The following is a 16,030-nucleotide window of genomic DNA, read 5'->3' as shown; positions in this document are numbered from 1 at the left end:
TTACATGGGAGTACACATAGTGTCAGGGTTGTCTTCATGTGGTCTATAGCTTTGATGTTTTAATGAACTGCCAGAGGGGCAAAAAACAAGTTTCCATGCCTGTGAACAATAAAGTTGTGTTTCTCTATTCTAAGGGAAAACACTCTCAGTGAACTGCATGACTGTGCAAATACTTAAGTATTATAGAGAAAGGTTTGAAATAGATGTGCCTCTTCATAACTGCTGATGTCTGTTAGAAAGGCCTGTTGGGAGTTTTCCCTTTCCTGTAGTGTGTTCTATAGGTTTCTGTGCATGTTAAGGGTCTGCAAAGGCTACAATTCCTGTGTTCCCTACAGAGGAAGTTTCTCTCCCACACACTATTATGAACCTGGAAATTAGCAGAATATGTCCTCTTTAAATATATATGGTCACATACAGAGACATTGCATCTAAAGGAATTCAACAAAATAGTAATATTTAACAATATTTAGAAGGAAATAAAAGGAAAAACATCTTTCTCCTCTGTGGGTGTATTTGTTTGTGTGTTGGCATGTCAGCTGCTGCATGTCTGGTTGCTTGCTGTGGTTGTATTCTCTCTCTAAACACACCGCAGTGTCTTGCTAATCCTGGGCTTCTGCCTTACGTTACAGCCATCAATTTCAGACCTCCGGGCCTCCTAATTCATCGTGCTGTGGGACGCTGACAAACACTTCTCCACCGCACACATGGTTCTCAGTATTCCGCTATACATGTGTGTGTGTTCCGCTGCATCTGTCAGACATGGCAACACATGTGGCTGTCAGTGCTGCGCGTGTCCCCCCCAGTGCTGTGTAAGCTTATGTCAAACACTTCCACACACATGGTGTTAGTGGGATTGTGCTGCTGCTTCTGCTGCTGCTACTGTGCATGGCTGCTGTCATGCTGAAGGCAGACGTGTTACTGTCACTGGGTGTTAGAGTTCATTTTACATGGCTTTGAAATGTTGACGATATCAGGCCTTCCGACTTTAAAGGCACTAGAAATCATGAAAACAGCAGTCATTGAAAGTACCTAAGTACATTTACTAAATGATTGTACTAAAGGGGCCCTGTTAAGCTCATGTTCAGGTTCGTATTAGTATTTAGTGTCTCTACTGGGACATGTCTCCATGCTTTAATGTTCATAAAGCTTTTTATTTTTCTCATACTGCCTGTGCTGCAGCACCTCTTTTCACCCTCTGTCTGAAACCAGAGCCCAGTCTGCTCTGATTGGTTAGCTGGCTGGCTTTGTTGTGATAGGTCAACTGCTTATAGATGTAACCTATCATCTACAATGTGTTGGAGTGCTAGCCAATAGAGCTCCTGCAGATGATGTCATATATGCTGGTCACGTGACGAGATACGACAGGGGCAGCCATTTTGGCAGTCATCGCGGCAGTAAATTGACAGGCACTGGCAGACTGTCAAGGATGGTGGATAACTGCTGTGCACCAGGTTGCACAAATAGGCGTGGGAAAAAGAAAGGTGTATCGTATTATCGCATTCCTAAAGACGCGGAGAGGAGGGAGAAGTGGATTGGAGCGATTAAAAGAGCCAGGAGCCTTCAGAAAAAGACTGAAAGATGGACCCCCCGGCCGTTGGCTTTCGCTTATGCAGTGATCACTTCATATCAGGTGGGTGAAGGATAATACATATCTACAAAAAGTTTTCTGGTTCTAGCTTACTTAAGCTCAATTTAACTGGGTCTTAATTCATGTGTTGACGCTGAAGCACTCCCAGTTATTGTAGTATTCCGAACTGTGTGTGTTTCCGCTATCTGTAGACATGCAACACATGTGGCTGTCGGCTGCGCGTAGTCCCCCACAGTTGCTTGTAAGCTTATGTCAAACAAACCACACAAGTGTTATGGAAATTGTGCTGCTTCTGCTGCTGTACTTGCATGGCTGCTGCATGCTGAAGAGACGTGTTACTGCCTGGTGTTAGAGTTCGATTTTATCTGGCTTTAAATGTTGACGATATCAGCCTTCCGACTTTCGTGTGTGTGTGTGTGTGTGTGTGTGTGTGTGTGTGTGTGTGTGTGTGTGTGTGTGTGGTGTGTGTGTGTGTGTGTGGGTGTGTGTGTGTGTGTGTGTGGTGTGTGTGTGTGTGTGTGTGTGTGTGTGTGTGTGTGTGTGTGTGTGTGTGTGTGTGTGTGTGTGTGTGTGTTGGGGGGGCTGTGTGGGAGAGAAAACACAGGGATTTTAGCCTTTGCAGACCATGTACATGGACTAAAACCTATATAACACTCTACAGGAAAGGGAAAACAGCAAAAAGCTACAGCTCAGACAAACACAACATTTACATTCATGTTTTTGTGTCTTGACATTCAGTACCAGTTTTTCATTAGACAGCTTCTAGCCGCCAACACTCTCGGCGAAAACTTTGACTTATTCATTGTCAGGGCGCTGTTTCACCAAAACAGAAATATCCCAGTCTGATATTCAAGGAATTGTTATCGACAGAACGATACTGACTGTTTGTGTAGGAAGACAAGCATGTGTTTCACAAAATAAATCTTGGGGAGGACCTCTCGTGAATTTTAAATTTCCAAGTTTTCTTCCCCATTGTAAAAGTAAACCAGGCAACCCACAGTGAGAAGCTCAGATCTTCCTTATCATAGGATTCGAAGGATAATTTATCTATATTTGGATTGTAAGCTATGTCCTAAATATGTCCAAATTAATTCAAATATACAAGATAGCAAAATAGCCCAGCATCCCAAATTCTGTTCTCTGTTCTCTACACTTATATATAGATAAATACATAAATATATATATGTATATATATATATATATATATATATATATATACATATATATATATATATATATATATATATATATATACATATAGTGCAGCTCTCCACAAACCATTTAAAGGAAGATATCATTTGTATTTACTGGCAGAGTAGTGTTCTCTGACACGCTGGGAGGTCCCTATCTTTCTGTGTTTTTCCGATCCCAAAAAGTTTCCCCATTTCATTGTGGATCACCACAGATAGAATGATGTCTCCCTGGTGAGGTATCACGTCATTCCGTCTGTTCTCTCGCTAACGTTCACACACTTATCCCTAATCAGCCGCCCTCTCTCCTTTCTTACAGATGCAATCTCTCCTCCAAACTTCAACCCTTACTTCAGGCGGCTGACGTTTGATGTGTCCTCCATGGAAAAGAACGCCTCCAACCTGGTGAAGGCTGAGCTCAGGATCTTCCGTCTTCAAAACCACGTTGCCCGGGTGTCTGAGCAGCGCATAGAACTGTACCAGGTACACACACTTCCCCCTGAAGAGATCCCCAGCAAATAAGAATGAACAGTTATTACAATTTAAGTACACATTTCCAGTAGAAAAAAAAAGAAGCTTTCCATGGGGTTTAATTTATTTAGTTGGCAGCTCATTCCTGTAAACAGAAGTCTCAGATTGCTTATTATAAGGGGAAATATGAAGGGTATATTTCAAACTTGTTATGCAAATAAGTTATTTTATTGTTTGAATCCACTAAGATTGAAAAGTGGGCTTATTAACACATGAATACTACTGTGTAATATATTTACTGCGGCCCCATTCAAAATGGATCACGGGCCGCAATTTGGCCCCCGGGCTGTAGTTTGGACACCCCTGATGTAGAATGTAGTGTAGAAGGAGCTAGATAACAGATGTGCAATCATATATTACACAGAGCTACCTACAGTTTCCGGTTGCAGTATTAAAATGGTCAAAATAAGAAGACAGCAAGAAATAATATTAATTTTAACTATAGCTACATATACAACAACACTGGTGGGCCGTAATTTCGCCCGATGCATAATATGTCCCCTTAAATATTTTTCTTATTATACTGAAACAACTTCAAATTAAAATATAATATTCGACCGCCTAACGATAGTGTTTAAAAGGTGCTACAACAGCAGTTTTCTGATATGGCTTATTGAGTTGTCAAGTAGAAGGCAACTTTTTTTTCGGTCTACAGGTCCCAGTCCATTTCTTCATAGATAAAATAACATTGGATTCGGTTTGAAGTGCATTTTACAACTTATAGAAAACAATAAGGGATATTCAAGTGTAGGCCTACACCCTGGCAAGTTGATTTATGCAACATAATATATATCAGCAGCCTCTTTCCCAATCTAAGCGAAAGGGTAAAGTATTTTGGGACCAATGAGGAAATTGGATTGACAAGAAGTGCGGTTTGGTCGCCATGAAAAACTTGCTTCAATGCCTGGCTCATTAGGGGAGCTAGTTGTGTGGCTAAGGTATTTATCATCTTACTATAGTTCATAAGGAATCAGAAAAGACCACTGACCACTTTTCGAAACTAGCTGTATCGCAATAAAATCAATCCAGAAATTAAATAGCAGGAACTCAATGTTCAGTAACAGGCAAAGCAGTGTGCGTAGTGAGAGACAGCAGCAGAGCTCAGTGATGTGCATTATGGCAGTAAACACGAGAGGTGAACACATAAACACTCAGACTGGCACTGTTCACAGGGAGCATTATGTCTAAAACACAGATGATTTGACATTACTGATGGGCCCTGCAGTCACCCCTGGCTGCCTGTCTGTCAGCCTGTCTGCAACGCCCCCAGGTCACATGTTCACATGCTGACGAGGAGCTGACAGCTGGGCTGTACTCTGCTCCAAACACAGATCTTCTCACGCAAACACAGCGCTTAGAAGTGTGAGGGAGGAAGGGACGGGCCGGTACAAAGAGGGAGACCCGATAACATGCACCTCGTACACATTCATCACACTCACACACACTTATGTATGTCTATACATCCTTAAATCTTTATTGTTGTTATTGTAAATATTCTTATCTCTTTATGCACAATTTTATTTATCTTATTTGCTCCATGTATGAGTTGGAGGAGCATGGGATATAAGATTTTCATTGCCAACATATACATTGTATATGCTGTGCATATGACCAATAAAACCTTGAAACATAGCCAGTCAGAACAGAGTGGGCTAGCTGACCAATCAGAGCACACTGGGCTCATAGGTGGGGGGGGGGGGGGGGGGGGGGGGGGTTGGCGGCAGGAGCTACGACAAGGCGTTAGGACAGAGAGTGATTAGAGATACTATACAGAGATGCTGTGTGAGAAAATCAATTTGATTTTGGAACATTGAACAATGTAAATCTATTCTAGTACACCTCAACAATGGAATTATGATCAGTAAAAATTGCCACAATATGGGACCTTTAAATACATGCAAGACTAATCACAAGGACAAGACACAGCTGGGGAGGGAAGGCAAACCACAAAGGCACCCGGTGAACAGAATCAGTGACTCAAACAGGAGGGAAACCACAGGCAGGAAGTAAAACAGACTTTATACAGGGGGTGAACACTTTCAAAATAAAACAGGAAAACACAGACAGATCATGAAATCGTAACCAAGGGGTATAGATTTGTAAAGTTAAATTCGATAAAATCAAGTATGATCCGACACCCTCACTACTGAAATCTCTTGTCTTGATGCTGTTACCAAATATGCAGTCTGCTAAGCTTTACCACATGCTGTGTTTGCATTTTTGGTATTGCAGTTTGAACATCATCAGACACACACAAACAGACATAACTTAACACACAACACATTAGCATAGAAGAAACACAAGCAGACAGAGTATATTTAGAGGACAATGGTTTGAGGCGTTGGTTGAGGTCTAGCAGTCCGCTCTTTTCTTTCTGATTGATTGGCCAGGTCTGGGAGGAGCATTGAGAGCGTAACCAGATGCTGGACAGAGTGTGTTATTCAGCTGTCCTTCAGAACCATGTGTTTCTGTTGGCTCATCTCTGCTTAATGTGTAAAACACAATTCCTGCTGCTCTTACTGAAATCTCCTGTTAGGACTGGTTAGGAAAAACCTGACTGAAGCGTGGACACAGTATATAGAGAGAAGAATCACAGGTGAGATTAATGAGTTTTTATGATGTGGAAGGCTGAGGGCTAACAAAGAGATTTTATAACTCTTCTGAGGGTAGCACTTGTTGACCCCTCTATGTGACTGTAACACTGTAACCCTCATAATCCTGTAAAGACTTTTGTGTCTTGTGTCTAAAGCATTCACATGATACGCGACTTGCTCACCGCTAGGTTGGGCGCAGAGCCTTGCAGTGAAAACAGCTAGTTAAGTTTCATTTCTATGGTTACCCCCCTTGCTAGCTGGCACTGCTTCATATTGCTGTCATCTCATTGGTTGCGTGTCGAAAGGACAATGGTAAATAAAGTCAAAGTTTAAATAATTTGAAACTTCCAGCGCACTCCGACAATTTCAAGTGGTGCGCGACTCTGAGGGTAGCGTCTCCACAAAGTTGTTAGCAATGCTCTCTCCATAGAAACACAACTCCAAACGAGGATCGGTTTATCACGCATTATGTAATTTCAGCTTTAGATCCTCAATTGTCACTTTTCCCATACATATTTGTATAAACATTGTGGCAGGGATTCAGTATAAATAACAACAAACGGCATCGGGAGATCCATGTTAAAGGATACACACACAACAAAAGCAGTTCTAAAAGTTGAGTTTTGATTTTTTTTTCGAACATGGACACAACGATGCAGGACGGCTCTAGAGTAACATATATAAGTTAACTTGAATCATGTATGTAACTTATGTACGTAACTTGAGTTACATCAAATATACTTAAAGATAAACTGCTTATTTTCCCTCAAACCATGAATTTTTCCCATACTTAACCAATTAGTCTTGATTATATGCACAGCGTTAAAGTACCCTAAAGAACATTTTGCATCACATGTTTTATCAGATCATAACTGTACTATGTTCCTAATTTAGTTGAGTTTAAAATGTATTACCATGACACCAGATCACATATGAGGTAGCCTAAACTTCAAAGGATAGGTTTCAAAAGTTGGTCTTAATTAGCTGGTAGTTGAAAGTCTTAAAACAAAGACTCCCATGAGCTTGAGTGAGTTGTTGGTTGGCTTTCTGTATTTATTCCCCCTTTTTATTCTGGCCATTAAAAGATTTCTTCCTAATGTGCTTTCAATATATGTAATGAATGACATTCAAAGTCATTGAAATATCAAGATTTCAATGGGTCTTTGGTCAACACACAACCCCAAATGGCTCTGAATAGCATGGCCAATGATCTGTGGATGTGTGTGAATGTAAGTCTCCCTTAGCAGGTGCACTGTCTGGAGACCTGCCGATTGGTCTCCAGATTTAGTGACGTCAATAGCCCCCGGAAGAAAAAAATGGAAAAAGAAAAATCTAGAACGAGGCGTGGGAGGGCAACATAGACACGTCTTTTCTGCTTTAGAGTTCTACTCGCTACAGCGTGTACTTTGAGGGTTTGTGCCTTTGCAGACCATTTACATGCAGAAAAAGCTACATAACACACAAAAGTACGGGTTATAACCAGAGAAGCATAATAGGGGACCTTTAAGTTCTGGCTGTCTGTTAGTTGTTCTCAGATTCTTGATGGTTGATGTTTATTGCGTTGGCATGTCCTGCACTTGGGTCCTCACTGCTCTGCTCTCAAGCCCTGACACAGGAATTCACGGCACCGATGGAACTAGATGCACAGTGCTTCATAGCAACAAAGCCATAAAGTATAGCACCCATTAACGAGGACAGATTATGCTCAATAGAAGCGTAGGTGTTCAATAGTCATTATTTTAAGGAATTAAACAAAGGAGTCCAATGGACGCGTTTCAGGCAGGGGAGTGTAATTTTAGCCTTTGCAGACCATTTACATGCACTAACTCATATATAACTCACTACAGGACAGGGAAAACCCCACAAAGCACAATAGGGCCCCTGTAAATGAAGTGACTGGACAAGGCTCTCTTCCCCAGAGAAAACACGTAACAGCTATAACGATCTATGTTCACATACAGTGTTCTTATACAACAATATGATGGGTGGGTTAGGGTAGGAGACTTATTTACAGGAGATAAGGAATCTATGATGAGGGTTAAAGAAGGATGAGTAATGTTGATTCTCGGGTCAGTCTGGAGGACGGACTGAAGTTCAGGCAAAGGAAGACTCAGGGTGGGGGTTCCATTTCATGTGGGTTTTTCCTCAATCTAAATAAGAGCCCCCAGACCTGGAATGAGACAAAAAGTAGGTGCCAGATGAAATAGAAAGAGATATGGGAATAATGGTTGATGGGATGTAGGGATGTGGATAATGATGGAGTAGGAAGGGAATAGAGGAATGGAATGGAGAAGGGGAGGGTGGGTCTTGAAATTTGAGACAAACAAGGACGGATGTGTTAACCTATAGTATAAGTAACTTATAAGGCGATTAGAGGTGTGGTTCAGGTTTGGCCCTACTCCCGAACCTTTTACTAATTTGCCTCATTACTTTCACCATAACTGAAGCTTTCTCTAACTTCAACAAAGTGAAGTTGCAAAACCCTGGTCAAACGTTAACCACGGAGATGGCCGATCAGAAAAAACTAACTGATTATCAATTTTTTGGGTTGGACTGTGGTGGATATTTCCACACATTTCTCTTGGTGTGAGACTACTACAAACATCTTAAACTGAAGATTTCTGATTTCAAATGTTAACCTTGCTTGCCTTTGTTTTGCACACAGATTTTAGGACACAAAGATCTGACGTCCCCGACGCAGCGATACATAGACAGTAAGGTGGTACGAACACAGACGGAGGGCGAGTGGCTCTCCTTCGATGTGACGGAGGCCGTGAATGAATGGCTGAACCACAGAGGTGAGCACATACCCCCACCTATCACTGCAGCACATCCCTCATGGTTTAACCCTGGTGTTATTTGTTGCATCCTTTTGATGTGACCTTTGTTACTCCACAGACAGAAACAGTGGCTTCAAGATCAGCCTGCACTGCCCATGCTGCACCTTTGTGCCATCAAATAACTACATTATTCCCAACAAGAGCGAGGAGCTGGAAGCACGCTTTGCAGGTTGGTAGATTGAGGAAATTGTTCAGGATAAGTCTGGTGTTATTCCATATTGAATTGATGTCAACAACTCTCCAGCAATGTGTTGTTTAATACAATCTGACATCCCTTCCCTACCCATTCAAATGTTTAAAACCAATGCATTTATAAATAGTTTGCTAACAAGAGCACAATGTTTTTTCATAGATTTAGCATCATGTTTCACCAGATTGATGCATTGTACTCTAGAATGTACACATTTATATTCAAATAGAGCATGCTGTAAGACCCCCCAGAGGGTTTGAGGTGTAGGCACCAAAGTTGTACTAAATCCTGTCAGAACGCTGGGTTAAGCCAGAGTCGGTCAGCTCATCAGTATTACTGGTGGGCTGAGGTTTTCCTTGTCTCCTCCCCACCCCTTCGTAATTTAGCTTCCTTATATCTGATTCCCTAGCACAGCTTTTGAACAATGCCTTTTGTCACAACAGAAATTCAGAAAGTCAGATAAATTGAGGGGGGAGGGTTTTGCAAGTGCAGGAACTTCTTTTGAAGCATATTTGTTCTTAGATGCAGCTTATCGATCTCTGTTATGTTTCCAGGTATTGATGACAGCTTCGGCCATAGTGTTGACCTGAAGTTGCCTAAGCACAGATCCCGGGCTCCACACCTCTTGCTCATGCTGCTGCCTTCATACCGGCTGGAGTCGCAGTCCCAGCACACCAACCATCGAGCCAAGAGAGCTCTGGATGCTGCCTATTGCTCCAGGTACTACCCCGGAATCAGGGTTACTTTACAAATCTATACCGTTAAAATGACCAGTTAGTTACCTGTAAACTAAGCCTAAACACCAACAGTGAAACACAAACAAAAAAAGCAGAAATCAAATCTGAGCTGTCAGAAAATGCTCCGTTCATTTAACACACACAGTTAAGCTCACACACACTATTTTATGAACATATAAGTTCACCTGCTGAATTACAAACAGAACAAATGAACCAAAGAAAGAGAAAACCATAAAGCAGATTCAGGCAGTAGACGTATAGATTCACTCTTAAAGTCTCAGCCTCCAGAACAGAACAGCTGACAGAGGAGAGAGAACATCTGATCCTTAACAACAAACACGTTATGCTCTTTTTGGTAACATTGTACCCCCATGGCACTGGCTTTGTAATTTTCCAACCACTCAAAGCGCTTATTAAAACGTGATGCCGAGGTCTATAAATTCACACACACTGGGTGTCATTTCAAAATGTGGACCAGAAGAGCTAATACACATACTGCACCCTGTTTGACCTCTCCCCTCATCTCTTTGTAGAAACGTTCAGGACAACTGCTGCTTACGCTCTCTCTACATCGACTTTAAGAAGGATCTAGGCTGGAGGTGGATCCACGAGCCAAAGGGCTACGAAGCTAACTTCTGTGCCGGGGCCTGTCCATATCTGTGGAGCGCCGACACCCAGCATTCCAAGGTACTGTATGAGGGAGGGGTCAACCGTTTAAGGGTTGGTTAAGTCCTCCTTTAGGGAAAGGGGGGTAAGATGAGACAATTTTCACTTATGTTGTCAAATGACAACAACAACAACAACACAACAACAACAACAACTGTTACTTCAGGATGTCTTCTGTCCATCAGAGCGATAATAATGCATCTATCACAAACCTCTCTTGGACTTTCTTGGTATAATAGATTTTCTACAGTGTTTTAAAGATAAAAAACAAATCAGTTGAGTAAAACTACAATGATAACATTTTTTAATCGGAGACTCAACTTAACTTTAGTGCCTCATGGGGGGTTAAGTTGTGTACGAATTTACACCTCGCTAAAAAACTAACATGTGTGATACATCTATAATTTAAAACATGGGTTATTGTGAAAAATACATATTTACCATTTTACCATATGCTTCTATCCATCACAGCCAATGAGAAATGTGCATAGTTGCCTAGATAAAGGGCTGGGTCAATTTACCCACTGGCTCATCTTACCCCACTCTCCCCTAAATATGTTCATATTATCTTTATGGAACGTCTCTAAATGTTGTGTCTTTAGGTGTTAGGCCTGTATAACACCATCAACCCTGAAGCTTCGGCATCACCCTGCTGCGTCTCCCAGGACTTGGAGCCCCTCACTATCCTCTACTACATCGGAAAGACCCCCAAAATAGAGCAGCTCTCCAACATGAAGGTCAAGTCCTGCAAGTGTAGCTGAAAGACCTTTCGAGACAGCAAAAACACACACACACACACACACACACACACACACACACACACACACACACACACACACACACACACACACACACACACACACACACACACACACACACACACTCAGTGGATTTGGACATACATACAGTCAAACTGGACTATTCGCTTGGCTTGCTGGAGAATGGAGGTACGGAACAGTTCAATGTGAGCACAACGAACAGGAACAGTGTTGTCATGATAGCAGAAACTTGACTTTGATACCAATGCTGTACAAATTCAATTTAGCTTTACAGTATTTCATAACAACATTTATTTCTACAACTAACACTTCAAATAATGAATGCGCTTGCAAACAACAAGCTATTACCCCTGCTAAACAAACATCAGAAGGCTTTTTATACATATTGAACCGACTTCTACCAGATGCAGGTATTTGCTGCTACATACAGTAAGTCTGACATTTCGTGAATCAGATTGTTCTTATGTGGCCAAGCAAGCCAAACAAAAAGTATAACGGCCCTCATATTTTATATTGTTAGCCGTAAACCATGAGCTAATGCAAGAGAGGCTCTGAGGATTTTCACTGCTGTCTGGGTTGCAAATAAAAAATTAGTTTAAATGATGGCAACAACTAAATCCTAACTGATGAATCGGACAGCATGAGCTTATCACAGGCTAAGAAAGATAACAGTCTTAAGAGGCCTTGTTATGCTTTTGGGGTTTTTTCTGTTCTGTAGTGTGTTTTAGTGCATGTAAACAGTAAATCCCTCTGTTCCCTCCTCCGGGAGTTTCTCTAACACACACCTCCCCCCTCCCCCCTGAAACGCCTCCATTGGACTCCATTGTTTACTTCCGTATCATAACGATATCACTATGTAACACTTGCGCTTCTATTGGCTAGCGCTACAACGCTTTGTACGTGATAGGCTGAGGGGTCCGTACATCTCTTAGCAGTTGACCAACCACAACAGAGCTGTCCAGCTAACCAAACAGAGCAGACTGGGCTCTGGTTTCAGACAGAGGGTAAAAAGAGGTGCCACAGCACAGGCAGTATGAGAAAAATAAAGAGCTTTCTAAACGTTAAAGCATGGAGAGATGTCCCAGGAGAACCAGGTATATGAAAATGAGCAGAATGTGTCCTCTAATGACATTCCCTGCTAATCAAATTTCAGCTGGCAGAACAGATTTGATAACATTACGGAATAATCTTTAGCAGTTGTATTAAAGTCATGCAAATATGTGTATTGTGACCCCACTGCGCAGGACCCATATAAGCTACAGTTACAAACACACACACACACACACACAGTTGCGTAGATACAGTATGTCAATGTCCCTTTTTGCATTTTGAAGGCCCTGTCAACATGCATCACCTCACATGATTGTCACACCGAGAGTAAGGCAAACACTGGAAATATAAGTGATCTATATGTGAAATAAGTCCTGAAAATATCACAGCCCCACCAATAACACCCCCCACCCCATCAGCCCTCCACAGTATTCACAGTCACACCGAGTCCTCATTTCTGTGTTTGTCTATCCTTTTGGTATCCTTTGGTGTTTTATAAATCTTGTCATTTTGTTTGCTATTTAAAGTGATTCTGTTTATGATTTAGCACCCTGCAGAGGTCGATAATTGGATGGTATCAACCTCACACTGATGATGTACATATATGTATGTATAATATTTACTTCATTTTGTAGTTTACAGATGTTGGAAAATGATTGTGTTTAATTAAAGCATGAGCCACCGTAAGATAATTACATGGAAGCTCTTTAAAGGATAATCCCGGTTTATTATAACAATGGTCTCATTTTTGCAGTTGGACATAATTTCCAGTTAAATATTAGAAAGGAGTGAGCATTGCTGTGTTGGTCGCAGTTAGTGAAGGAGTCAAATATACTTACCACAATAGGATATACAGTCCTGACCCTAACCCTAACTTCAGATAAAGATGATGTTGATATAAGGCTGTGTGTCCACAGAGTGTGTTTACTGACAGGTAGGTGCTAGGGAACGCTTCAGACCTGCATCTTATCTTCCTATTGCAACAATTTATATATCCGCCCGTGTTTGACAGACTAGCATCACCCCATTGTCTTTCAAAATATTTGTGTGCTACTATCTATTTGATTGACATTGTTTTGTTACCATAAGCACCAACAAAAGGAAGTCATTCCAAAAGCGTTAGTGCGGGAATGACGATGTCTTTTGTAGACAAAGTGTACGGTGAATTCAAGTTGACCGAACACTCTCCTCTCTTTGGGACGTGTCTATCGTTTTCCAAACCCAGTTTAGATCACCACGCCCACTTCTGCATTAACGTAGCTCTGCGTGACTGCGTCATTGACGTATAGAGAGAATGTCCCCATGTTGTCAGCCTGAAGTAATATCACATCTACTTTAGCATGGGAAAAACCTATAGTGGTTGTTAATCAGTCAGCCCCCAAAAATGAATCAACAGTTACGTCGCTTCATAGATCATCTTCAATTGAATAAAAATAGCTTTTATCATGAAAGAAGATCACAGTCATGCATAGCTGAGTCAATGTTTATTCATTTTTGAATATAAATTTCCTTGGATTTGAACATTATAGAAATCAATATGTACCTCATTTTTTGTTTTGTCACGTTTTGATAAGAGTACAGTATTTGAGTAAATGTACTTTGTTAATCTCCAACAGTCAGAGGATAACAAATATTTTTCTTGCTGCAGAACGCTGGAAAGTTTTTCACTGACTGATGAACAACCCATATTGTTTTTTCCCAAGATACATGAAGACTAGATGTGATATTACTTCAGCGTTGTTTACATGGGAACGGCGAAGTTCTCTTTATACGTCCATGACGCAGTCAGGCAGAGCTACGTTAATGCAGAAGTGAGCGTGGTTAGATCTAAACTGGGTTGGAAAAAGGTTTGGTACCAATTGAAAAAAGGTTTCTTAGAAAAAGATGCTCTGGGCACACAGACCTTAAGGGACCAACCAACATGGAATCCTTCTCAGTAAAATGATCTCTCTGTAGTTTTTGTAAGCAACTAAACAGACGGTTGTTTAGCTTTGAAAAAATGTAATGACATCAACGGTACGACTCTTTATTAACACAGTATAACTACCCTCTCTGACTTTGACCCGCGTCAGTGTTCAGTGTGTAGTTTTACAGTGCATTGAGGGAATATTATTGATATCTTACCAGTGCCTGTTTCCGTATGTTTATTGTAGTAACCGTGTTCCCAGATATCTAAAACTTGGATATCTAGTACTAGTATTCGGTCAGTGCAGAAGTAGCCTCAACTTCAGTAGGGAATTTAATCCTGTCATTTCATCATTTGGTGTCCTGATGGTTGATTCAATTCATCTTTTGAGTACTGATATTGAACAGACCATAGCAGATGGAATACAAACATTTGCCCCACAATCAAAATAATCAAACATATGTTGGAATCCTGAGTAAGTTGATACATAGAGATAATCAAATCATACATGCACACAGGAAAACCATGCAAACTGCACACAGAAAGCCGACCAACTATAAACATTAGACCCACTGCAAACCGGAATCATCCTTTTAGTGTTATGTGCACACAGTCTTGCTGTTGTATCTAGAACAACTTTCAAAAGGTGTCCTCCCTGTTCCATTAAGTCTATACTGTCTGTCATTGGCAGAGATTGCTATTGAACAATTAGACACTTTCCACACATTGAGAACATTTAAAGAAGTGATGACATTTCCTAAACCTTAGTGGTACAGCGGTGCCCTCTCATGCGCTCAGCACAGCCACAGATGAAGGTCTGGGTTCAGAGACAGAAGTAGCTTCCCTTGTAAGTGATGAGGAGTTTTATCTGATAAAAGGTTCTAAAATGTATTAATGAAGAGTAGACTTTAATGAAATGGTTTTTGTTCAACAAATTTCCCATAACTGTGTCAGGTTAGTTGAACACAATGATGTTAAGTTGAACCAACATTTTGTTATTTAAACCTATTATTACTGCTTTCAGCTAACCTAAAACAGTGATGTGAATTGTGTTGACATTATGTTTTTAATTCAAGTCAACGTTCCAGTTTTTTCAGTGTAGTCATAATCTGTTGTCATACTGTTAAAATAACATTTGTATTTCACCCTAAAATTTGCTGTCTGTCAATCATTATCTTTTTATTTCTTTAACAAAAACAAATTGCACTGATGCTGTTTAATTTTCAAAGTGTTTAGTGTCGTTAGTTAGTGTGAACCCCCCCTGTAATGACGGGGAGGAGAGTTGACCCCAGCACCTCCCGTGGACTCGCTGAGCAGCAGAAGAAAAGAGAGCTAGGCACCAAGTTTGTCACAATAGAGCTGTTATTTTTATGTGTATTTGTTGTTTTTTTGATGATGATGATGATGATAATGATGATGTTATTGTGACCCACAAAGCTGTATTGTAACACATTGTTGTTGTGGTGCTCTAGTGGTAAATAAATTATTTAAGTTTCAAGGGAATTTGGTGTTATGTGTGTTCTTCCTCAAGCAGATTTGTGTGATGTTGAATCAGTTACTTTTGGATTATCTCATTATCAATGGCAATATATACAAAATAAAATACATATAAGTAAGATGTTTTCACTAGTGTATTATGTATGATGACAGAACAATGTGACCTTAGAAAAGAAGTAACCAAGATATTGAGTATCAAAAATGTGTCTTCTGCTCAGAGATTTTATTTGATATGAGAACCTGCCTTCCATAAAGCAGATTCAGGCAGTAGGCGTATAGATTCACCCTTAAAGTATCAGCTTCCAGAACAGAACAGCTGACAGAGGAGAGAGAACATCTGATCCTTTACATAAAACACTATATACTCTTTTTAGGTTTTTAGTAACTGTGTAATTCTGCTAGTAATCCCTTTTTTTTGTTGGTAAATGTAACAGTGATCTGATTACGTCTTTAACTTTTACA

The 16,030-nt window shown here is 40.7% G+C and overlaps 1 protein-coding gene across 1 annotated transcript in view; it reads left to right on the top strand.

The window, feature by feature from the left end:
- tgfb2 (transforming growth factor, beta 2) overlaps window positions 1-15,574 on the top strand; it is a 42,667-nt gene extending 27,093 nt beyond the window's left edge. Inside the window, exons 2-7 of the mRNA XM_063879702.1 lie at window positions 3,098-3,261; window positions 8,569-8,701; window positions 8,802-8,912; window positions 9,488-9,653; window positions 10,204-10,357; window positions 10,939-15,574. Of these exons, the coding sequence (XP_063735772.1) occupies window positions 3,098-3,261; window positions 8,569-8,701; window positions 8,802-8,912; window positions 9,488-9,653; window positions 10,204-10,357; window positions 10,939-11,097 (887 nt within the window). The 3' untranslated portion in view covers window positions 11,098-15,574. The remainder of the gene's footprint in view (window positions 1-3,097; window positions 3,262-8,568; window positions 8,702-8,801; window positions 8,913-9,487; window positions 9,654-10,203; window positions 10,358-10,938) is intronic.
- Window positions 15,575-16,030: the final 456 nt, after the last annotated feature.

Source organism: Eleginops maclovinus, chromosome 3 (genome assembly GCF_036324505.1).
Source record: "Eleginops maclovinus isolate JMC-PN-2008 ecotype Puerto Natales chromosome 3, JC_Emac_rtc_rv5, whole genome shotgun sequence".
NCBI lineage: Eukaryota > Metazoa > Chordata > Actinopteri > Perciformes > Eleginopidae > Eleginops > Eleginops maclovinus.
Note: the sequence above shows the minus strand (reverse complement) of the source record. Positions and strands in the feature narration are given on the sequence as shown.